Source organism: Polypterus senegalus, chromosome 14 (assembly GCF_016835505.1).
Source record: "Polypterus senegalus isolate Bchr_013 chromosome 14, ASM1683550v1, whole genome shotgun sequence".
Taxonomy (NCBI): Eukaryota; Metazoa; Chordata; class Cladistia; order Polypteriformes; family Polypteridae; genus Polypterus; species Polypterus senegalus.
In genome coordinates, this window is record NC_053167.1 from 91,022,294 (window position 1) to 91,049,378 (window position 27,085).

General features: G+C 34.1%; 1 protein-coding gene across 10 annotated transcripts in view; it reads right to left on the bottom strand.

Moving 5' to 3' along the window:
• Positions 1 to 27,085, bottom strand: part of rnf220a (ring finger protein 220a) — a 365,947-nt gene that overhangs the window by 38,407 nt on the left and 300,455 nt on the right. For 6 of the 10 annotated variants that reach the window (XM_039736106.1, XM_039736108.1, XM_039736110.1 and 3 more), the window contains 5 exons: positions 22,248 to 22,395; positions 9,000 to 9,096; positions 8,453 to 8,539; positions 4,686 to 4,741; positions 4,167 to 4,254 (listed from right to left, as the gene is read on the bottom strand). In XM_039736106.1, the coding sequence (XP_039592040.1) occupies positions 4,167 to 4,254; positions 4,686 to 4,741; positions 8,453 to 8,539; positions 9,000 to 9,096; positions 22,248 to 22,395 (476 nt within the window). The remainder of the gene's footprint in view (positions 1 to 4,166; positions 4,255 to 4,685; positions 4,742 to 8,452; positions 8,540 to 8,999; positions 9,097 to 22,247; positions 22,396 to 27,085) is intronic. The other 4 variants (XM_039736113.1, XM_039736109.1, XM_039736112.1 and 1 more) reach the window with 1 other exon arrangement.

The following is a 27,085-nucleotide window of genomic DNA, read 5'->3' on the forward strand; positions in this document are numbered from 1 at the left end:
AATATAAAGCGTGATGCCAACAAAATTGAAAACGTGTTGAAAATGAAAACCACTGACGGTAATGTTATTCTGTATTAAAGTTAATGCTCTTCTGTATTGAAAATTTGTTTTTAAATTCTGTTATGTTTTGTTAAAACACTGTAACATGCAGGCAGCTTGTGATGCACTGTGCATGAGCAGTAAGGGGGTAATGAAAGCTGTAAGTATTGTGACTGGGTGAAAGGCTTCTATTCTGTAAGGGGTGAATATGCCTCTTAGGATAGGAGTGACAGGATAAGTCACGAGGAAAAGTAAGGTGAGGTGGGAAGGATGTTTTCAGTAGGGAGTGAGGAGACAAACAGGAGTGTATGTGGTATAGAGGAAAAAAAAATGTAAGTGGCAGGAGATAAACTGATTGGTGGGGAAAGCTTTTTTATTGCTTTGGAGGTGAATTAATTTATTTAGTAATATATTATAGTTCATTATTATGGTTTTATTTTGACAATATATGACAATTTGTTAAACTAATCTGCTGTTCATCATTTTTAAAGTAGTTGTTCCGATTATTTTTTTTAAATAATAAATTAGGCACATTTAAATTAATAAAAAATTACTCAAAAGTTAATTTAAATTGATTGGAATAAATTTTGCACAGGAATCAAAATCTAAAACAAGAACTGTTTGCTTTTTATTTATTTAACAAATAATTCCTTCCATCTAGCCACTCTTTTATGCCAAAATTAGCCTAAACCACCAAAGCTTAACCTAACAGCATCTGGTGCAAGACTCAAATCTAAAAAAGAGACAAAAAAGTTAGTTCTTGAAAGGAAAAAAAAAAAAAAAAAAAAAAAAAAAAACACAAGAAGCTGAGGCAAAAAAAACAAAATGCAAGACTACTACTAAAGTATTTAGCCACCATCAAAAAAGGTAACAAAAGTGATGAAGCATAACAATATGTTCAGGCATACAAAGATGAAGTCTGATGAGGAGGGGCTTGGTGTTGTCATAATGTCATAATCCAGTGAGCCCCACAATTAATGCAATTTTTAAGAATTATTTGTGCTAGCATAGCGAAATTATGATTTAGAATTGCTCTTGTCAAATGAAAAGGGCAGTGTGCAAAAGTATGATATAAAGTACTGATGTAACACTTAAAAATATATTTAGTTTTAAATATTCATTAAAACTACTTTAGAATAAAAACAATTTGTAACCTGTAGTCTGACCTTCAAAGGAAAGTTGTCATTGTTGTTTTTAAATTCTGGATAATGCCACATGCTTTATTGCAGTATTGTGTGTTATATATCTGCGCAATCTACCAAGTTACAGCTAATGATTTTTCTAAGTATAGGTCACAAATTTGAAAGTCCTCTGTATGCAATACAAACACATACATAAAACCATCCATCCACTACATTTTTTAGGTTAATCCCAGATGGGTTTAACTGTAGACAACATTAATATCTAAAGAGTACATGTTTTTACTGCTTATTTATTTCATCACATACTATAACTGAAGCTATGTGAAGGACAGCCTTTTAAATATTAACTGAATTATCACATACAGTAAATACCAAAATATGACCAAGTTTCCTGCGGCCTAGCTTTGATTCGTACATTAGGATGCCATGTTCATTGTTTAACAAGTTTTATTTTCTAGTAAGCATTTTTACAGGCCATACCACTGATTAACCTCCAAGTTTACCAAAATTAATGTTGCATGACCAAACAACCAAAGACAAATGAGTATCCACACTGTCAAGTCAACATACAGAAAGCTATTGCTCACTGACAGGTCTCTAAAATCAACTCAATTTTATCTGCTATAATATAATAATCGTTCAGTTTTATTAACGTTTAACTGCTCCCGGCATGTAAGATGGTCGGTCCCTTTCAGAGCTCTTCTTTGATGCTTTATTCAGACCTCTAAATAATTGTTAAATTTAACACTATTAAAAAAAAATACACTGACTTGCCACTTTATTAAGTATGGCCAACATTTTCACATAACAGACTCCTCAAACTGTCTCAGTGTTATAACTGCAGGCAATGCTATTTAAAACAGGTATTCAGATGCTAATTTGTATTACAACTAATCTATGTGGCTTCAGTGCAAGGAACCAGACATGATATCATGAAAGCATGGGGTTTTGCAGTATAACTGTTACAGGTCACTATGGAAATAAAATATCAAACCAGTTATAATTCTGTTGTTGGAAAAAGACTACATATTAAACAGATCAAGACAGCTTGACATAACTTGTGTCGATTAACAGGTGCAATAAATGATATTGCATTGTACAGAGGTACAGTATACTGGAATGCACAACTCATTTGACCCTGTCATAAAAATAATACATACCAGAAGCAATAAATACAATTTATTATAAGCAGGTTACTACTTACAACAGTATTCATTATATATTGCTACCAAATGTTTCCTCATGAAATACTTGTATTTTAAAGTAGAAAGGATTTTGTTTAGAAAAATTAAGAAAAAGCTATATATTATTTATGTGTCAGTTTAATCATTATGTAATAAATGTTGCAGAGATACAATGAAAGCAATTAGTTAAAAAAACAAAACAAAACAAAAAAAAAAAAAACATGTTTCTGCAGTACCTTTATATTTAACCTTTTTAAACAAAAATTAAATGAATGCACCAGGAGTTTCATGTATAATCTCAAATAGGCAAAATTTTATTCCAAGTATCGACATTTTTTTTTTTTGCAAAAGATCAGTTATGTTATACATGAAGAAATTTGTTTTCAGCAGGCTTTATATTTAAATACAGTACAAAATAGCTAATTTAGAAGTGAAAAATGTAAGCACAATTTGCTTTCTTAAACAGGCATTATGCAATTTTTGGATGCAAACAAAAAACATCTCAAATGCATTCTCCTTAGACGATTAATGAAAGATTCACAATGATTTATGCAAATTTAGACTAAAACAGATTTAAATACATAGTAAATTAGAGACCTTGACTCTGTTAAATTACTTGGCAAAGCATGTAAGTTAAATATTTCATATAAATATGCACTTATTCTAAAAGTGTACTTAATATACAATATAACTACATAAGATATCTGTATACATGTGTGTTTGTGTTACTTTTGAAAAGGGATTAAGTTAATAAACCCATTGAATCTGATCAGTATCAAAAGTCCATCTACTTGTTTATGCTAATAGTGACACCAAACAGCTGGAATGATTCATGCCTCAGCTGGCTAAAACATTTAAGGCCAGCCTGTAAACCATTCCAGATGTATTTTTGGTGGCTGCTGGAAGAAAGGCTGACCGCAGTAGGCTACCATAAATCAATCTGAGCTGTCAAGCATTAGCGTCTGTATTTCGAAACATATAGCACCTTATGGCAATAAGGCTCACTAGCAATGTAGCAATATTACATCAGAAAAATTGACTCTGTACCATTATTCTTTAAATAAAGTAGTGAAAAGAGCAGACACTGGATAGTAAATAGGTACAAGCATATCACTTACTGAGGTCCAGTAATTAGTGTATTAATGGACTTGTATAACTTACTGAGGTCCAGTAATTAGTGTATTAATGGACTTGTATATACTAGATGTTTGTTTGGAGACCTTCACAACTGGTATTTATGTACATATTCTTACAGCTAAAGCTGTTATGCAAAAAAAGTTAAACAAGTTCTCAGTACATGTTTCTTTATGTGTTCAGTTAGACCAATGGCAAATTAAGTGACTTGCTTAGAACTGGAAAGATGAATTAACAACCTTATGTTTTACAGATTGCTTCTTTGGGCATTGGTCCACAATTCCTCTTAAATATGTCTCCTCCTCCTTTGGCTGCTCTTAAACATGTTCCAATTTCTCAAGAGTAATAAAAATATCCCACAGTCTTTACTGTACTGTATGTCTTTCAAAAATGCTTAACACAGGAGCTAATGATGCTCTTTAAGTCAAAATTAAATCTTTTGTTCTACACTGGAATTTCAAAGTTCACTTGGGAGAAACAAAGCTCTTAATCTATAAATTAACTAATTCCATTTTTGTTAAAATTCTGCATACATATATAAAACCTATATGTGAAACCTGAAAAAGACAGAAATCAATGACAGTGTGTAGTAATATTATAAAACCCATCTGGAAAATAAATATATATCCCAGCCTCCCCAATAACATGAGAACTAGTAAACACTCACTTTTCAATGTCACTGTTTTTACAAGTCTTTTGTGTGACTGCTGTGGTATCTTGTTTGTTGCATTCCCCGTTACTCGTTGAAGGCATTTCTGAAAGGAGGAAGGATAAAGAGAACATAAAGCATAAACTGACTTAAAATGATCACAACTGTATATTAGAAATCTTCTATCTAATTACATCAATAAAGTGAAACTGCTCTGATTTGTCTTTCTCTAACTTGACATACAAGATGGTATGTTGCTCCAAAAAGCAGTAACCAGACACTGATTATCTGTGATGCAATGGCATCATCTGTTTCTTTGACAGCTCAATGAATCTTCTACTAAAAGGTAGAACGTCACTCGGACCAGAATTTCTCAGGTCAGTGTGAAAGAAGGCTTGTCAGCATATTACTCATGTTTTATATGTACTGATATGTAGTGTGAGAGTGTCCACTAATCAATGCTGGCATTTCACTGCTGGAAACAATCCAAAAATTATGAATTCAATAGGGGAAAAAAAAAAATATATATTTTCTTACCATCGCTAGCCCACTTCGAAAATTCTGGTGTAATTCGGTTGGAAGGTGTACCACCACTGAAAAACAATTTTAGAATTAATCGTTTAGTCTGTCTAAAACATCAGCAAGAGTAAAATGTAATTTTGTTAAAAAAGTATAAGAAGTTTAAAAAGAATGGAAATAAAACAAAAACAACTTTAAAACGTTTGTGATATGCAGCATCTGAGAATTCCTTTAAAAAAAACATTAGAACAACTATATCACATATTCTACATAAGAATAACATAAGCAGCAATAACTGACAATTGTACACAGGAGTATACAAATGAAAGGAAATTTCTTATTTAATCTAACAAAAAATTATAAAAAGTCTCTGATTTCGCTTAGTGAAAGTGACTTATTAGCAGGGGTGCAAAAGAAAGTAAAATAGCAAAAACGGGATTTTATCAACTCTTTTACCTGAACTACAAAGCCTAGATAACACATATAATTCCATTGTAGGCTATACCATTTATGTTTGAGACATAATCACTATTATGTTAGAAAAAAAATAAAAAGAATTAAAAAGCAGAGCTCATTTAAGTTCATATCATTTATATGATTCAATTAATTAAACCTCACCTAATGTTTCTCCTACACAATTCTATAACTTTTTAAATAACCATGCAGATCTTTGAACTCCACAAACGTCTAAATAAAATACATGTACATTCATCATGTTTCCTCTCTTTAATGTATTTAAGTTTATTTTCTACAATTTTACCAAGTGCATGATTCACTAATTAGAGAGAAAGCTGACAAGTTCAATTGGTCATAATGTATCAAGTTTTTAAAAACCTGGATCAGATCCTGCAAACTTATTTTTATTTATTTATTGAGCAGACGCATTGGTCAAAAACAATTAAAATATATTCTAAATGACACAGTTGGGGCTCATCAGGTGTACCTTTGTGAGGATCAAACTTTAGGTCAGTGCCGAAGGCAAAGCCTTGGCCAACCACAAGCGTTGCCTGGCAGGTAAACATCAAAATATCAGATTGTGTTCAGACCTATGCATGCAATACTCCGATCTACACCCTGTCAAGTATGCAGAAGTGTGTACACTTTATGAGTACCCATTAGGGCAAGACCAGTGTTGGGTACTCTTTGTATTATTTGGCAGGTACCATATAGCATGTTTATGATCTGCTTCTCACAACTGGAAAGGTATGACGGATGTCTGCTGACTACCCAACTAACCACAAATGTCACCTGGTAGGTAACCACCCAAACATCAGATTATGATATACATGTACATATATACATACACACACACACACACACTACATATACACATACTGTATATATAGATACATATATACATATTTAAATATATAATTACATATCATCTTAATCTTACACAGAAAAAACGGTGAGAAATCAAGCTGCTAATTCCAGTAAATTTATTCAGGAAAAAAATCCCCCATCAAAGAATAATTGTTTTTAACAAAACCACGTTTGGCACGTCTAGAATGTATTTTGAATAAAGTGTAAACAAAGCATTTATTCCAATTATTTTGGACTCTTAAGTTGATCAAAGTGTAGAAACTTTCAAGAAGCAGTCCATGACTTCCTGTTTCAATGGGGAATACATATGAGGTGGCACTAAGGCCAAATTTCCTTATTCATTCTTCAATATGGGAAAGACAAGAGAACACACAATTCAAAAGAGAGAAATGTACATCAGGGAATGACTATAAAAATTGCTAAAGATGTCCAAATCTACTGTTAGGGCAATAATTAAAATGTTTAAATAAAATGGAACAATTACCAGCTTGCCTGGAAGAGGACCCAAGTATATTTTGCCCTCTTGTAAAGTGAGCAAGATGGTAAGATAGTAAAGATGGAAAAAATTATCATGGAAAAATGAACCACCTTGGGGTACCAAGTCTCTCAAACTGCAACCAGACACCATCTCCATGTCAACAGATTATACGGAACGCATGCCACATAAAAAGCCTTTCCTGTCATTTAACCACAAATGTAAGCACCTTAACTTTGCTAAACGCTGCTTGAACTTTGCTTGGAACCATGTCCTATGGTTAGATAAAACAAAAACTGTGCTTTTTGGCAACAAACATTCAAGGTGGGTTTGGCATAAACTGGTCGTCACTTGTTTTTCCAGAACAGATCCAAAATATACAGTGGTGTTAAAAACTATACTAAAAAGAATGTGATGTCCACTGTCAAGTATGGTGGATATTCTGTAATTTTTTACAGAATTGTACAGAATATTTTGTACAGTAATTTTTTTTAATTTTCCTCCAGAGGCATTGGGAACCCTGTTAGGGTACATAGAATCATGAACTCCATGGAATACCAGGAGATTTTAAATACAAGTCTGGCTGCCTCTGCCAAAAAAATAGAACTGGGTCGTCACTTGTTTTTCCAGCAGGACAATGATCCAAAATATATGTCCAAATCTACACAAAAATGGTTAAAGGAACACAAAAATCAAGGTTTTGCCGTGGCCATCTCAGTCCCTGTACTTAAACCAAATTGAAAACGTGCAGTCAGCTGAATTACAGTGTACAAGAGAAGACCTAGGGCCCTGGATGATAGAGAGGGATTCACTAAAGACGAATGGTATCAGATTCCCTGCTCTGTATTCTTCAAACTTATGTTGCTATTTTATTGGCAAAGGGAGGTTGCACAAAGTATTAAATACAGGGATGCCAGTAATTGAGGCACATGTGTTTTTTGCTTTAAATAATTATTTCTTGATGAGAAATATTTTTTTCTCAGACTAAATTCACTTCAGTTAAAGGCTGGATTTCTCTCATTTTTTTCAGTGTGATATTAAGATGATTCACCAAAAAGCAATTTTTTTAATGACCTTTTTTTTTTTTTACTCATCTTTACTGGGGTTCCAATAATTGTGGACGTGATTATATATCTCACTGCGCATAGTTTTAGACAGAACAGTGCTAAGATCTTTTAGAATGCAATTTATAAGACACAGTTTCATGCTTTCTGTTGATCAGTTTTATAGTCTTTTGGGATAAAGAATTAGAAAATGTAGCCAGCTGACACTTTGACATATCTCTTCAATTCAAATTGGAGTACTCCATATGTTTTAATGTTTCAATTTTTGAAAAAGGCCTGAAATCCACTTATCCTTTTTCTACCCAAGCTACTACAAATCATGCTTGAAGGGACTGCTTTTAAATGTTAAACTTATTTCAATTAAACACAACTTTTTAAGACTTTGTGTTTACTAAATAGTGGATGTTTTAATCAACGATGTGTCTATATTTGAGGTGTGAAATAGATCATTTTTAAAACCACAAAAATTGATCACTCTAAATTTCTAACTGCTCATAATGACTTTATTCAAAATGTATTTAAAATATTTAAGAGACATAAACCACATATTTTCTGTAATACCTTTGAATCGTGCTGAAGATCATTAAACCTTCACATTTAAGTGAGAAAACAGAAAAGGTATAGTAAACTTGTTCACTGCCTTTCCAGTTGTTTAACTGAGATGACACATATCAAATTCGTCCATGAAGCTGTTCAAATTAATACCTTTTATGAAATGCAATAACATTGTTGACAACAACAAAGCAGAACCATACACTATACTCTGAAAAGATTTACCTAAACAATTAAAAATAGTGCTAGACTTTCTATTAAGAAAATGACCCAGAATAAAGATAAGGTTTTTATAAAATAATACTTTATTTTACTTTTAAATAAAAAAGTACCATTTTAATGTATTTAACAGTATTCTTTTAAGTGCTTACTTTAAAACTGCACCACGCAATGCTTCCCTTTCCTTAGCTTCACCAGGCTCCTCCCCAGAGCAAGGTATGATATCTGCTTCAGTGTACCTAAAGACAAAACTGGGTTAAGGAAACAAAACTATTAAGTTAAAAACTAAGAATGAATTCTGAAAACCACAAGGTTCTGATCAAACATTTTGTTCCTTAAAAAAAAATATTTAACACTCTAGATTAAAGCTGAAACAAACAAAAAAAAAACACACAAACAAAAGTACTCTGGGGACTCCTGAAACCTATTCTTCTTGGCAATTTGCAATACTGAAATCATTCATAAAATGATAAATAATGTGTAAAAAGGCAGAATCAGTATAGCTATGCTATAAACTCTAAATGAGATGAATGCTTATTTAAATTAAAAATCCTATAGCAATAAATACATGCAATGAAATAATGCAACTCGCATAATGCAAAGTGAATGTGAACTCATACTAAATGACAATCAAATAAATCTACTACTGGCACAGTAAAAAAGTAAGCAAAACACATAATAGCAAGGTTTGAAGGATACTGTGCCTTCCCATATTCCAAAGTATCATCTCCATCCACATCAAGATCTGCATCACTGTCATGGTTTTCTTTACTGCTGCATGTTACAAACCCAGAACCTGCAAAAAAAGCAAGGAAGCATAAGACAGATACGACTTTACACTCTAAAAGTAAGTAGATAAAGCCTGGTACATTAAAACACATGAAACCAACATTGAAAATAGGCAAAAAGGTACATACAACAATGATCTCCCTCTAAAGCAAAGAACCACTTCAGATTTATCTTACCAAAAAACACCTCACAAGACATAAAACCCACAAACCAAACAGTCAACTAAGATGCAACAGCTATCTAGTGTAGGAAAAACAAAAGTAATAGGCTGGATCCCAATTCTGTCAGCAAGCCATCACATAATGTGACATGTAATTCCAGGCTGGCTCTTGAATGACACCTCTATAAACTTGGTGATGAGCAGGGAGACAAACTCCCCATTCAATCTAAGAGCACCTTTCAGCTTTAGTTAAGGACTTTGCTTCTAACACCTCATAGATGTTGGGCAAACATTACGACTTATACTGGCAAAAGCAAAATGCAGACAAGTAGACAATAAGCTAAAGAATCAACTTAAATTCTACGAAGGAAGAGGAAAAAAAAAATTACAGTACATGTGTACTAATTTAAATTCTCAAAAAAAAAAGAGACAAATGAATTCAATCTATTTTCTAAATCTTATTTATTCTAATACAGTTTCACAGAGATTCTAACACAAACTCAAATTATCAGTTTTATTACAAAGAAAAATGATGGATTATATACTGTATGCCTTTCAATTTACAGTGGTTTAAAACAATTTCTGAGTGATGTGTTAGTTTCATGACATTACAAGAGAGCTGCACTCCATCACAGCATATTTGGAATTAAGGTCTGTACCTCTTTTCTTGCCCTGTATTTTCTGTCATGCATTCTCAACAGATGGATGAAACTTGCATTTTAATCATGCTATAATTTCATAGGTGCAGAAGCTGCCATAAACAATCATTCAAAAAGTTCCAAAAAGAGTAATGTATGTTTTACAACAACAACACAAATGCACTACACATAGAAATAAGGAGTTTCTTCAACATGGAGCTGGTCATCAAAGTGCTATATACCCTTTGAAATACTTAACATTACATACTGGGATTGGGGTTCAAGTGGGGATAAAAAAAAACAGTACTAAGTTGAACAGTAATTAGTAGGCTCTAATTACTGTTTTTTGACATTCAATGATGCTTCCTCATCCAATTTACAAACCTCCTTAAGTGAAATTCGGGAAGTGGGAAGGTAGAATCTATCCAGGAAGCACAAGAACAAACGAGCCAAACATGTACAGGGAAATACTTCATCACAAGACTAACATTTTCCATACTGGTCCAGTTTAGAGATGTAAAAATAACCTAACAGTCCAATTTTGGAACAAGAAAGAAAAATCAAAGAAAAACTGAGAAAACTCTACACAAACAAGGTATACTGTAACTTGAAAACGCCTATATCTTAATTCAGACTAAAGAATAAGTGAAGTAGAAGCACTTGACACTACACCATTATGCCTCTCCTTGATTCTGATTTGGGAAAATTTCAACATGCAGCTTTGTTGCTTTTAAGATTGCAATACCACACTTTTGTATTGAGTTGCAAGTAGCACATCTCTAGCCATACATGCATGGGAAGGTACAGTCAACTTCTTTCAGTAATACCTACCAACAATTCACAAGCAAAGAACCACACCTACAGAATGATTTTTAATTATGAAATGATTTTTTTCCTTGTTCCATTAATTGTATTTCCAACTACTGGCAAAGAGCAGAGTTGCACAAGTTTCTAGGTATGTACTTTGCTAAGCTAGAGACAGACTTTACTTGTCATATAATCAGGATGAAAGCGAGTGAAAGTATGCACGAATTAAACATTTTGGATGTGGGAAGAAAACTAAAGAATCTGAACAAAAAACTCAATTGCATCACCATGCCATTCAGGACTTTCTGTAAATACCTTTCTACAGTACATAACTGGAATAGTTCAGACAGTTAAATGCCTAAAGGTTTTAAACCAGAAATGTTTAATTCTGGATTAACAACTGACAGGAAGTAGTGGCATGGTAAAAATAGTTTCTTAAGTGATTTAAAAATCAACTTAACAGATATTATATCATTTAAACTCTGATTTAAGGGGAAAAATAAGCTGTGTATTGCAATTAGCCTGCAAATAAGTTTAAATAGAAAGAAAAAAAAAGAGTAAACCACTTTATAAGAAGAAAAAATGTGTCACATATTTTAGGCAAATATTTTGTACTCATCCATCCATTCATATCAAAATCCTCCTAATCTGCAAACCTGCCAAGTAGAAAAAAGGAAAATCAAAAGACATAAAGCAATTCTGAATAAGTAAAAAAATAAAAAAGGGTCCAATAGCTGAGCAACTAATGAGACTAATAACAATAAACCTTATAATGTAATAAAATGTATTACTTATATAGTTAAAAACATTCTTTTAATAACGACTTTTTATCCACATGCTTTAGCAATTAAAACGTAAATGATTTGGGGGCCTCTCCTTTTTATTTTAGTTAACCTGTCAAATCTGAACTACAATTCTATTGTAGTACTCTATGTCAAAATCCCTTAAGTCTCTTAAACACCAAGATAAAATACAGATAAGAAAAAACTGGCCAAAAAAGGGAATTGGTAAACTTCAAACTTGGTTCTTTTCAATACACTTAACTCATAACCACACTCCACACACAGTTTTGTTCCTTAGCAAACAGTGAACACGAAGGGAATTTAAATAGGGGCAATAACCCTGTACAGACAGCCCTAGACATTAAGGATTAGACAGAGGTTAGGTTCTGGCAAAAGGTCAAGGAACACTTTGGGATAAACTGCTAAATGAGGCTTAAATGTAATTATTTTGTGCAAATGTGGAAGTGCAAATGAAAAAGAAAAATACATTTTCACCACTAATAGTAGATGGCACAGGCAGCTTTTGAGGGCTGTGAGCAGAAAGAAAATCACTGTTAATTTAATCAATTGATCAGCATATCGATTGGAGAGTCAGAGCTGATAGTTAACCATGCATAGCAAACCCACAGATGTGAGGCCGCAGCAAAGAAGCCATTGATTTCTGTGAGCTGCCAGTCAACAGCGCTACCTGAATGAAAATGAAATGGTGGGGGAAGGGAAATGGAGACTGGAATAGAGAGAAAAGCGAACAGAGAGTAGAAAAAAAAAAGTCTCAGTTTAGGTAAGGAAGAATTTGTGTTCTTGGCAGCTTGGGAGTAAGTTAAATTAGTTACAGATGCAATCACAGCATCTTGTGTAAACTCTATTGATTGGACAGCTGCCAGGCCTGCCGCCTTGATGATCAGCCAATCAATTGGCTTGCAATGTCACCTGCCACTTTCCTGAACAGTTGACAACGCAATTATCCGATGCGGAGGCAGGGAGTTGGCGTGTGTCAAATGCAGTTAGGTGCTCATGGAAGGCTACTCAATAAAGTCTGATAACGTACAGGTTAGCGTAGTAGATACAGGAAAGACAGATGTACTCACTCTAAAAACAAAGCTATTTTAGGAGCCCAATGTAATGAAGAGGGATTTTACTAGGTTTTAGCAAAGTTAACATAATGCCACTGTTACTCTACCTTTGCTATGCAAATCACCATAAAGAGTTGTCTTTTTAGCACTTAGGTAAAATTGACACACTGTCGAAGTTGTTAATGGTAATATGAATAAACTTCTGGTGCATCTGGGACAGTTGTACTATAGATGTAAATTTAAAATATGTGATAAAACATTTTTGAGGTAATGCTTTACAAAAATATAATTTATTTTGTTCATGTCTTTGTCACTTAAATTTGTAGTAAACTTTAAAAGTATACAACTATGGATTCCAATACTTTGCTCAAAAATATTTGAACCTTTTTAAAAAACTGTTTTGTGTTTAGTGAAGGTGTACTTCAAGTTAATAGGACTTGCTTTAACCAATTATCTATAAAAGAATGAATCTTTTAAAAGCCTAAATTTATATAAAAAATAAAAATCTAAATAAAATCACATTGCAAAAGAATTTAATAAAAACATTTTTTTTTTAAACAATCTTTAGTTCCATGAATAAGAAAAGAAGCCAACACACATACAGAATAATTAAATAATTATTAACAAAGTAGGGTAGCACTTGTTTGTTTCTATCTTTACTGGAAAAACACTATATAAAAGAAATTGCTTATAAATTACCTCAAAAACCTCATATATTTTTCTGTAAACTGAGCAAAAGTAGATTACAAGGTTTACTTGGCGTGACTCATCATGCCAAGCTGAACTTGCAATCTTGGACTATACAATCCAGCACTATAGCCAATAATTCACACAGTTTAGCCAAAAAACAAATTTGTTAAACTGCAACACAACATTTCTGACAGTAAATGTTTCATACAAAAAGAACATCAAAATTAAAAGTGCAATGCTTAATGGTAATTTCCAACTGTATATATTGCTTAACATAGCTTTGAATCTGTAAAGTTTACAGTCAAAAAAGGTATTTTACTTTCAAGAAGTATTCTGTTCATTTGTCATACACTGACTAACAGAAATAAAAATATTTATTTTATTAATTTAAAAATATTTATTTTATTAATTTAAAGAAATCACAAATTTTTACACTAGCTACTAAAAAGATATTTTATCAGCCAGCCTAAAATGCTGTAGAATCATTGAATGTTGCCATTATTATAAGTATTCATAAAATACTGGTACATAATTTAATGTATATTTAATTATATTTTTTAAAGATTATGCTAAAGTCCCCAGAACACTTTGAACATCTTAATCTAAACTTCTGATTCACTATAAAATTACTTTCTTAGTTGTACACACTTGCAATTCATGTAACAAAATCAAGATAACATTTAAGTAGCACAAGTTTACTGCCATATTAAAAGAAAACAATGACTGTGCTAAATTCGGGGAAAGAAAATGGGTATTAAGCAGGGCACTAAGATCAAAGACAACATTGCTTATCATTAAGAAAATGTACTCGATATTAAGACTGGAAACAGCTAAAACAATTTTCAAAATCTTCAGGGAGGAAAAAAAAAAAAAAAATCACAAGATTTACACTATTTTTCTGTAACCTCAAACCCCCGCCCGCCACAAAACGCCTGTGTATATCCTTCAGAAGTTGTCTGGCTAGCTTTCCTGATCAACCGTTATCACTCCTTTTAACCAGTCTTGGCAGGCAATCTAATCTCCCCTGAAAAGGTCACCGCCACTTTAACTGCCTTTCAATCACATTATGCACGCTGCTGCACGCGCACACAGTCTGCTGGCCCTGCAGCGCAAGCCCAGCTACCTCGTTCTATCAGCCAAGACTGGATCAATACACTCATGACAGTCACCCTCCAAAATACATACATACGCTCATACACACCCAGGCATTCATTAGCCCAAGGTTGATACGGGATATGGATCGATTTTCAGATGAAACAACACAACAGAAAAAGTAAGTTCAGAAGAGCTTTTGAGAATGAAAAATAAATTTTCCAGAAAAAAAGAATTTCAAAAATTCAAGTAAAGCAATTTCCTACTGTTGCTGTACCTAATCTACTTAGCCCCATCTGCCAAGGTCAAAGAACCTCGAGGCTAAATCAGGATGGTATTTGAACATTCATTCTAGTTACAAAAATAAAGAAAAAGAACAACTTTGAAGTGACTTTACAAAGACAGCCTTTAAAAGGTTCCTAGTACCATTATTACTGTTTCACCACCTTCTTCCAAAGCTATAGCTTCCAGATCTAACACAGCTTTGGCTCCCATCATCAATAGTACACTAACAGACTCCCATTGAAAGAAAGCTCACTTCTTTTTTTCCGGGAGATAAGCCATTTAAACATGAGAAGACTACACTTCTAAGGCTGTAACTGATCTGATTCGATTTACTTTTCCCTACCAGTTAAAGGAATGTCTGGTCTCTTCCCTTTTATTTTCAAACAAGGGTAGTGGATGATTGAAAAGGTGAAACTTTTATATAAGGAAAGCAGTTTGGTTTAAAGTATCTCACACTTCCAAGAATAACAAATGTGTCTTGAAAAGGTCTATTTCATACTAGGTGTATCTGAAATATGTAGTTTTCTTTCACTAAATCTAATATCCATTGCTCTAAAAGTTATACTAAAGTCTGTGTTCTAAAACTTGATGGGATGCATTGTATCATATAACACAGAATCAGTTTTTAAAGACATAAAAATCTTCATTACAACTACTAATTCCATTCCATTTGTGATATTAATATTCATAAACAGAAAATGTAACTTTGGTGTCTTAAAATGTAGGTTATATCTGCAAATAAGCTGACTAAAACTAATAGGTTAAAAGCAGGTTTATTAAACTGTAAAGATGTTATTTTTCTTTTGGCTTGAATGAATCTTGAATCAGTGGCCTTTTCTGATTCACCATATGGAATTCTCCTGTATCCTCCTTAAATGGTCTACTCTTTATGCCGTCCTTATTCAGTCAATATCTTCCCTGAAAATTCATTTTAAACTGAGGTAAGATAAGGATCATAATGCAAGGATAATTCCAAACTTGAAGAAACATATATGCATACAGAATCCAGCTATGATTAAAGCTTGCATCAGCTGCATTGCATAACAGAGTTTGTGAGGCACTGTTGACATTGACGAAGTTGCCATCGCAAAGCAGGACTGTTCAATGTCCAGTGCACAGCAAAGTGCTGTGAAAATAAATATAAATATATATATTTTTTTTTTTTTGCATAATTTGTATAATGAATCGCCACAGACTTTTACACATACATTACAGAAAAGGAACCCGAGTTAACACAGAGAAGTTTTTAAATTGTTACATTCTACTCAAAGAGTAAAAGGTTTTGTTGATGTTACCATTGTGCCTAGAATGAGGTATTTCACCCTTGATATCATCGAGAAGAGTCACGGCTCACGGTTTGATGGCAACTCTAGAACTGAGAAGGATGACTGCAAGGGCTTGGAGGGCAGGTAAGGAGGCATTTTTTAGAGGTTATCTGTGAGCAAGTGACACACCATCTATGGTCTAGTGACCCATGCCCTGCTTACAGAGGAATCAAAGCATTATGCACATCTGTATCTGTTCCTCTGAGACTCGCAGTCAGGGCAGGTGAAGGAATGCTCCTGACAGATGATGCTGCAATTGTGACCTGCTGGAGTGGCTACTTTGAGTAGCTGTGGAAAGCTGATCCTCCAGCTAGGACATTAAACATCTCTGGGTCCACAGTTCTTAAGGGTGATAGTCCAATTAGCTGTGAACCACCCAGTCACACTGACATTGCACCAGCTGATGGTAGGGGAGGCTGCAGGGATCTGTGGAATACGGGGTGAACTTCTCCAGGCTGGTGGTAAGGCTGTTCTCCTTGCACTGCAAGCAATCTTTCATTTGGGAGATGGGCGTCATCCCAACTAACTGGAAAACGGGACCCGTCATCCCTGTTTGGAAAGGGAAGGGTGATGACCTGGATTGTGGTAACCACAGGGGAATAACGATGCTCTTGCTGCCGGTTAAGGTCCTTGCTAGGGTCATCCTCAATAGGATCCGTGATCATTTGGTCACCTACCAGCAACCAGTGCAGTCTGATTTTATGTCTAAGAAGTCTACCATCAACCACATCCTGGCACTGAAGATTCTCATGGAGCGCAAACGTAAAAAGCGGCCCACTTTCTTTGCAGTCTCTGTCGATTTTTGTAAAGTGTATTGACTCAGTTGATCGAGCTGCCCTGTGGGACATTCTGAGACTTCTCAAAAGCTGCTTGATTTCAAGGCCGGCCAGTACAATGGTACTGTGAGTGCTCTGCAGAGTGGAGGCAGAACCTCTGTGTTTTCCCAGTTGATTCTGGGGCTCATCGGGGGTGTGTTCTTGGACCTACTCCGTTCAATACTTGAATGGACTGGGTGTTGGGCAGGGTCATGGGATCTACTGGCTGTGGGGCATCTGTTGGTGAAGAAAGATTCACTGATCTTGACTTTGCTGTGATCTTCGCAGAGTCAAAGGAGACTCTGATTGGGACTTTCGAGAGACTGAGCAAGGAGTCCAAGTGTCCGGGCTTGTGAGTGTCCTGGATAAAAAAAATCAAGATCTAGGCTTTTAATGACCTCTTGGGTACAGCTATCAGCATTATGTCTGTCTGCGGAGAGAGTGTCGACCTTATCAAGAGGTTTACTTACCATGGTGGTGGGTGCAGGAACACACTGTACCAGTGCACGCTCCCCAACAACAACCTGAAAGTTTTCCAACAACCTTTTCATCCATGTGAAAAATTAATTGTTCTTATGGTTTCAATACTTGGTTGAAACACCTTTAGCTGCAACAACTGCAATTAAACAAGCAATTCCTATTTGTGGCCAAATATTTGGTGTGATGATGATTCCAAGACATCCACTGCAGACCAAAGTTAGTTGATAATCAGACTTACTGTAGCTGACTGAATACAGTCAAATCAGGTTGCAGCCACCCTATTTAATCAAAAACTCACCCTATATTTACAATAAACATGAGAGTAAAGGAGTCACAACAAGATTTCAGAAGAGTAGTAACTTTGGTCAGCTGTTTGTATGAGTAACTACGGGGAAAAGTACCTTTTCACACAGGCAATGCAGGTCTTTGATAACTTTTATTACTGAAATATATTAAGTAGAAATTTATAAACACTGTTAGGTGTTTAATAAGATTTCCTTTGTCTAAATTTACATTTGGTCAAAAGATCTGAAGTCATTAATTCTGATAAAAATTCAGGTTATCAGGAAGGGCAAATGCTTTTTTAGAACAAAGGCCATGAATGTCTGACACAGTGTATTCCATATATTAACCTAAGATATATGCTTTGTGGATAATTCAAAGATGTTGACTTTGTATTCTGTTCTGAATGAGAAAGTGGATTTGACTTCTTTTGTACTAGACTTTTTGGTGCCTGAAAGACAATGTCTAAATGACTGCACTTTTTAAATGTGGTTGTGGTAACAATGCCAGTGGAGTTTTAGGATAATCGATACCATGGCAAAAACAGAAAATCCTATTTGACAGCTTTTTATTAAAGTACCTCCACTATTGAACTGAACAATATTGTTCTTCTTCTGTAATACAATATAAAATACATAACTGCAAACAGTAACATCATCTTTAAAATACTAGTACAGGTAAACCTTTTACTACTCCAGCACCACCAGGACATGAGGACTACCAGATTAGTGACCAGATCAGAGAAGAACACCCCTGAACATCAAACCTTTCATATATCAAGTGAATAAGTACAGGTTGGATAATGAAGGAAAAAGAAACATTAAATGGGGGACAAAAAACAGTAAAATTTTAATGAAGTTAATATACCTGTACTGGAAAGGTACTGAAAAACCAAACATTTAAAACAGTATGTACCATCACTTTGGTAGTTTTGGTACCAGAAGTTAATGCCAGGCTTTTTCTCAATTGATCTAACCATCCCAGCAGAGAACATGAGCTTCTGTTAATGGAAGAAGAGTTGTGCCTACTAATATTGACTTTAAGAGAAAGAAATTGAGATGGTGGAGTGTCAAACCTATTGACCAAAAGCAGTGAAGGGCCAATGTAATGTTTTCATGAGCGGGCGACATACATGATGTGCAGATGCACTTCAAATGTTTTTGCAATTCCTCCTTGCATTTTGACAACCTGTTGTGTTATACTGAGCCCTTCATGAATCATTCTAGTACCTATGTAACCAGTCTCTTCTTGAAATTCACCATTTAAGACAGACGACTGTCGCGTCTGCCAAGTTGGAAAAATTTTCATGCAGGCATGTCCCTAAATCCAACATCATTTTCACTGCACAGCATCGGTTATAAGCTAGGCTGTAGAAGATAGGTACAGTGCAATGTGTGAAGCGTTTACAGTTTACAGGGATAAGTGAACTCTAAGATAATTCAGAATTTGTATTTCCATTTAAACAAATTCTTTAAAGTTGTTTTTGCAACAATATATTCTTAAAGTGTGGTTTATCAGTGGACCAGTCTGTTAAGTTTGTAACATTTGTATCTTAAGATGGTTAAAAAATTACTAGAGTAATATTTAATGAATGAGACAAATTAAATCAAATTTCTAATGCCACAGAAACTCACAATGCTTTAATTTTACCTATTCGGTCCATCTTTTTTTTTAAAAAAACATTTGTTCCAATTTTAAAGCTTCCAGTAAGAAATCAGACTTGTCAGTTTAGCATTAAAAATCAGTTAAGAACTCATGCTGAACAACCTTTGTTTTGATGCTTTCAAGGTTTCTTGCGTGAGCGATCACAATTTTTCCTTATGACCGTGTACAAATTCAGAAGTAGAAAATTACTTGGGCCGTTATTATCTATACCCAAAAATGTAATAAGGGTGCGACAGAATTACATTCTTTAATGTGCCATTCAAATATATGACTTATGCTTTCAGTTATGGGTTATACAGTATTAATGAACAGTAGTTAGATTTTAAAAGCCAAACAAATTACACAAATTCAGTGTTTGCAGATTTGCATTTAGCAATGATGTACAGTATGTTGTTTTGCTTATCTTGCTGTGTGTTTCAGTGATTAAATGTCTCTTTTAACACAGTACATGTCATTCTAATAGGAAGATGTGATTTGCCCTTCTAAGTTAGGGTTACAGAAACACTAAATAAAATTTTATTTTGGTAGAGTAACTTGTGTCATCAACAGTATACACAAGCCACATAACCACTTTGTTTTAATTTTGCCTTAATGTTTTCTTGCTACAAATGCTGTTTGCACTGGCAGCCCTATACATTTGTGAGTTCCCCACTTCAACTCTTGACTGCACACACCAATTAGAAAATGGACAAATGCTTGGAGTGATGGACATTTGTAAAGGTGCTCATTACAATCAGATAATGAATGCAAAGCCTTTGTTAATGTATTAGGGCTATATAGGACACTATTTAAAATCGAATAATTTTGTTACCTCTTCCATCTACTCTTTCAAATTTTTAACAATACAAGCTAAATGATTAGACCTTATTTGAAGGGTAAAGATATTTTGCTCTCAGAGCATTCACTTCTGTTTCTGAACTAATTTCATAATGAGGTAAAAGTGTCAGTAATATGGAATGGGCGTTTTTTTTTGCTTTTCCATTCCAAGTGCTCGTTTTTGCATGAGTAGTGTGGATGAAGGGTGAAAACAGAGACTAATGGCTGCATTATCAAAAGAAAATATAAAACTGTAGCTGTCTGACAGGAATCGACCAATTATTTTCTTGAGAACACCGACATACATGAGGGGTTCAAGTATTACATAATGTGGATGGCTGACTGCTATCACTCTTGTAAGATCAACCACAAAAAGCTTAGTGAAATAAAAGAGAAAATGTTTCAACACTAGACCTGACAAATAACTGGAAGATGCCCAGCAATTTCATCCCAACATGCATCTCCATCTTGATGCAAATATATATGTAATTACCCAAAGGGAAATTCTGAAAGGGGCCAGACAGCTAACTGTAATAGTATTCTTAAAACAATTTAAGCACAGACATTCCTCCCAATTACTAATTTAAAAGTGAGAATTTAATTTGGTAAATGCCCCTCCAAATCTCTCTCACATAGTAAATGTGAACACAAAAACAAAATGAAAAACAGTCATAAAGTTTAAAAGAAAAAAGACAGTAGCTCAAATAAATGGAGAACTGCTTATGCAAGTCACATTCTACAAATAACTTGTGATTGAAGTTGACAAAAAAAGTATACAAAAAGAGCTTGTATATTTTTTCTCTAATTATTGTCAAAGTACAGTCATTCAATTTCATGGCTTTTTTTTTCTTACGTGGATCCAATGATCCCAGGGTAATTTTATAAATGTTCAATCTATGTTAAGCTTTTCAAAGCCAGCTCAAGGTAAAATTGAGAAGCAGCAAAGACGTAAAGATGAAAACACAGTGGCTGAAAAAAAACCTGTAAGCAATACCGTTCCCACTACAAATTATGTTTCATCAGTCTGACAAGTGTATAAATATTAAAAAGCAAAATAGAAACCTTTAAAATTCCACCTTCCACTAAATAACTAAGTTCAATTAGTGTTACAGAATACCCAGAACACTACTATAAAAAATGAACTAGACTGATTTAAATGCACATGTGCACTGTATGTGAAATATTTTTCATAGGCTTATGGCATATATTTATTGTTTATTTAATATAGTGTGACATTTTTGTCACTCGTTTGTAGTTAACATTGGATAATAAAGCTTCTCTTTACCCAGTTCTCCTACTGAGAGACCAATTACTGTTGGAGTAGACTACTTCAATAACACTACTAATAAGGAGTACAACCTTTCACTTGGAGAGGAGAAAAAAAAACAGGTGCTAAATAACGTTGTTATATACAAGGAGTTAATCATTTAACTTAATCATTCTTAATTAAACCAATACATATGGGCTAATACGACAAGCACACACAAACACAAAACTGGAGTCTTTAAAAGGAAACTGGGAATCAATGATGAAATACATTTTCTAGAATTAGGTATACAAATCAGTAAGCCACTTTAGTTGTGACTAAAGGGAAACAAAGTCCAGAGACAGATGGGAGAAAACAACAGCAGTGCAATAGTCAAGAGACAAACAAGGACCAGATAGGCATGTGAATTCACACTTCACTAACAGAAATATGTAGGACTTACCTAAACATGAGAATACTTTCACCTCTAATGTAATGTAACGTTATACACCTACCATAGCATAGCATAGTATAAAACAATTTTATAAAGATTGTTACTGCAGGCTACCATTGTACAAGACTACAATAATCAAAAGGAGCAAAAAAATCTAATCCTTGTGTATTTAACAAAATAAATTACTCGCCAAGTAATTTCTAAAATCCGTCTGCACTTGTAAATTAAATGGAAAAACTGAAAAATGTAAGAAACCAATCAAGAGAAGTGCAAAACTTACAGAAGTCAAAATTCAACTCAAAAAATAAAAATGTTTGACAAACAGATTTACAAGTCAGAGTTAATAGAAGTTATGCCATGAACCTTAAAACATATAGTATGAATTTAGTGGATTAACTGAAGCTTTTAAGATTAGGCAAAAGAAATATTACTCACACCCACCCAATGCAAATGTAAAAGGGGAGAAAAATAAGACACTCGCACTCCAATCTCTCAGTTCCCCATAACAAAAACATTTTCCCACCTTCCAAAAGTTTAAAAGGTCATACCTCGGAAACCACCCTCAAGAAGAGAGGTGGCACGTACTCGCTTCTGTCCACACCACTCGTACTCTTCAAAACGATTTCCATTCTCACCATCAATGTCAACAGAGTCATCCTCTGTTCCACCAGCACTCTCTCTCTGCCAGAGGAAAGTCTATAATCAGTTGCAGATACAGAAAAGATCCAAAATATAAGTAAAAATTTTAAATATTGATTTCCTAAAATAAATGGAACAAAGGCTATTTATTTCACGAAACTAATCATGAAAAGGAAATATGATTAATCTTTTCTAACATAAACAGATCATTAATATTGGTTTATACATTTACAGGTGCTTAATCATACATTTTATTCTATGCTGATAGTTTTGTCAGTTTCTGATGTCCTTGACATTCTGACCACAACTTAATGTAAACAAGGGATTAAACCTGTGACAGCAAAAACAGTGATACTGTTAAAAGTGATACAAAAATCACTTAGTAATCATTACAGAAAACATGGAACATATTTTCATTTTAATTAAGTCATCAGGCGTTTATATATAGATAGTAAAATGTGCATACCTACAATCAAAGAAAAAATATTTTGGAGAGAATACAGCTATACATTAAAAAAAAATACACTGAACACAAATTAGTTGGACTGGTGCGCAAGTAAGAGGTATGAATGATACTGTACCATCACATATGTGACTTAAAAAATTAGATTCAAAAAACCTTCTCAGTGAAGTATGTGTTAAATATTGTATTAGTTATTATGTCAATAAAATACACAATTTTGGTATGAAATTAATTTACCAAAGACACAAGGATAAAAACTTGTATGTTCTCAATGCTCAGAATAGGAGAGGAAGACTTAGGTATACTACTGAGAACAAACTAAGCTTGAAAATCTTTAGCTTTATGTTATAGAATGCTTCACTTTTGTCACAAAACGGCCATCATGAGCAAGAAATTTAATTTATTAAAAACTAGGGGGTTCCGCACCCTGCTTGCTTCGCTCGCCAACCCCTGACCCATTCCCCTCCAGCGTTACGTGCCGTTGTGAAGAGGGGGATTGAATGCACCCCAAGGAGACTGGAAACAATCATTTCTCTAAAAGCAAAACTTTACATTTCAATCCATCTACATAATTAAAATTCTATGTATAGTTTTTTTTTATATATCTATTGAAATACCGCATAACATTAATTATCGTTTCCTTTTACTATCTGAGTAACTGCTTAGATGCATAAACATACACACATACATATATACAGTATATATATATTTATACATATGCACATACAGATACACACATATACATATGTACACACACACACACACACACACATATATATACTAGCAAAATACCCGCGCTTCGCAGCAGAGAAGTAGTGTGTTAAAGAAGCAATGAAAAAGAAAAGGAAACATTTTGAAAATAACGTAACATGATTGTCAATGTAATTGTTTTGTCACTGTTGTTAGTGATGTGTGTTGCTGTCATATATATATATATATTAGGGATGGGCGGTATCCAAATTTTGATACCGTCAAACCTCCTCCCTATTTTACCTCGGTATACGGTATTACCGTGAATAATAAAAAAATTTGTGACGTAAGGCTCAGACAGCATCACCAAACTGTTGGCTTGTGCCTAAACCGTTCAGAAACTGAATATCAAACACTAATACTGAAACAATAACAAAATAACATGCAGAACAATATTAACAACTTTTATTAGCAACAAATAGCAGTTTATAAAAAAGTGCAAATACAACAGTCAAACAGAATTAAATTAACATAAACATAACTCTACAGTGCAAAGAAGAGCCATTCTAAGCAGATCCACAAGCTCAGGCGTTGTCCTGGCCAGGGATCATTTAAAATGGAGTGTGGCAATAATGGAAGACTGTTCTGTGGTCAGGCAGTCGCGATTCTAAGTTCTTTTGAAATCTGGGGCCATGTCATCCGGACCAAAGAGGACAAGGAAAACCCAAGTTGTTATCAGCGCTCAGTTCAGAACCTGCATCTCTGATGGTTGGGTTGCATGAGCGTGTGCATGGGCAACGAATGTCTGGAAAGGCACCATCAATGCAGAAAATATATTCAGGTTCTAGAACAACATATGCCCATCAGGCTCATCTCTTTCAGGAAGACCTGCATTTTTCAACAAGTATTGCCAGACCACATTCTGCATCAATCACAACATCATGCTTGTAAGGATGTATGAAATGCCAGTCTGGTCAGATCTTCACCATAGAAAACTTTGGGCATACTACAGGGAAAAATCGCTGAAAACTTAGCTTTAATGTAAGAATGTTCACTTTATGTCACAAACGCATCAGAGCAGAATTTATTTTTAAACAGTTCAGACTGGCTCTTCGGCCAACCCCGCCCATTCCCTCAGGTAGGCGGTGCAACGAGGGGATTGAAATCACAGGCTGGAACAATCATTTCTGAATTGAAAACTTTACATTCAATCCATCACAATTAATTCCTTAAGTATTTTTATTTTCTCAGTTTAAATATTGTCACTTATTATCGTTCTTTACTATTAGAATTTAGAGTAACTCACACATACATTTACAGTTTTTATTATTTGATACATTCACAACTTGAATCGTTTGTATAAAAAAAAACACAGTATATATATATAAAATACACACACACAATATGAAAAAGTATATATAAAAAGTATATATAAAAAAGAAACATTTGAAAAATAACTGAATGTCAATTAATATTGATCATGTTGTAGGATGTCTGTCTAATATTTATTGAATAGATAAATCGACAAATTTAAACTAAACTGTCCATTTTACGGAAAATATGTTGATTCAGAATTTCATGGTCAACAAATCTGAAAGTGCAAAGGCATTTCACCACTGTGGCTTCCCTAACTTCTACAACACTCAACGACCTGGAACGAGACAAGTTTCAAAGTTTTAGAAATATAACACTTTCTTGCATAATACAGTTTTAACGTCAAAGTCTACAGATTAAACTTAACACCATCCAATATTTCAGAGCGCAGTCCATAGTGAAGATCTAAACTAGACTGGCCTGTCAGACCGTCCTTACCACACAGCGCTTATAAAAAGTGCAAATGTGGTCGGCATTATCTAGTTGAAAATAAGGGTCTTCCATTTAAAAATGCGTTGCAGGGAGCATATTTGTTCTAGAACGACTTTCATTTTTCTGCATTGATGAACCATTCAGACATGCAAGTACCCATACAAAATAAACACAGTCTCAAAAGGACAATGCAGGGCTTCTGAACTGAAGTTGATAACAACCTGTCTGTTTACTTTTGGTCCTTTAGCAGGCCAGATTGCCGAAAAAACTTTCTGTGATGCTGAAACGCCGTTCATTTTGCCACACCTAAGTACTTTCCCGGTACACGCTGAGCTGGGAAAAGCCTGCAATTTTAAAAACAAAAGAAGACTTTGGCGCCCTCCTTGAGTAACTGGCTCCAAACAGTAGGCTGTTATTCAGTCACTCGGTCCTCACGGTGCAAGGGACCAAGCCATTACATCAATTTTTTGCAGCATACTCCCAAAGTCATCTTTTTCTAGAGGGTGCAGGCTGTCTCTCCCTCTTCCACTCTGATGGCCACTGGCCCTGCTGCCCTAAGCTCACGATCCTCAGCCTGTAATTCAGCCTTTTGGTCTCACCCAAAGCGTTGTTCATCTCCCATATTCCACGTAACGGGGTCAAGGAAAGTGCATTTTCACATATTTTTGGCACTGAATTGTTATACTTAGGCCTCCAGCTTTGTAAAAGAATTCCAGTTTGATTGACTTTGTTAGCTGGGGGTCATTTCTGCCCAGAAAACATTGTCCTGCAGAGCTGTAGTATGGGGAGGATACAGGAACTGGTCACATAATTTTCTGTTGACAAAAATATCAGTGAAGTCACCGACTGGTTTCAGTGCTTCATGAACAGCTTTCAAGACGCCCATGTCCTGCCAGGTCAGGACAGGCTGCTCCTTCTGTCATCAGACAGGAGCGGTCTGATCGCTTGGCCTGCTCGAGATTGCTCCACCATTGCCAGTTTTGGAGCCCCAGCGAAGTGCGCAGTCCTGCCGACGGATGGATGGATGAATTAATTAATGAATGATGAATAAATGATTAAATAAAGTATCTATCTATCTATATATCTATCTAAATAAACCTAAATAAAAATTAATGTAAATAGCACTGAATCAATTGAATAATAGGCATAAATAAAACGACGTTATGCATAAATACATCAAATAATTTTATTTAGCTAATTCTGCAAAGATAATGGCCAATAATTCAAATAGGCCTGTAAAACAATGATGATAATAAAAAGCATTGACTTATTATTCCTTGAAGTTGGCTAACCATTTATTAGGTTCAATGCAATTCTTTATCACACAAGGCCATGTAGTTTTGATTAATTTCCAAAAATAAAACAATTTAAAAATGATTTTCTATTTTACTTAGTTACTTTTATAAGTTAAGTGTTTGATGATAATACATTATTATACATACATGCATATGAATAAATATATAATATGAATACAATAGTTTTAACACTTATATATATCATATACCATATATATATACATATATATATACATATATATATACATATATACATATATATATATCATATATATACATAATACATATATATACATATATATACATATATACAATATAATATATAATATATATACATATATATACATATATACATATATACATACACATATATATTATATATATATATATATATATATATATATCATATATATACAATATATATATATATATATATATATATATATATATACATACATACACCACATATATATATATATATATATATATATAT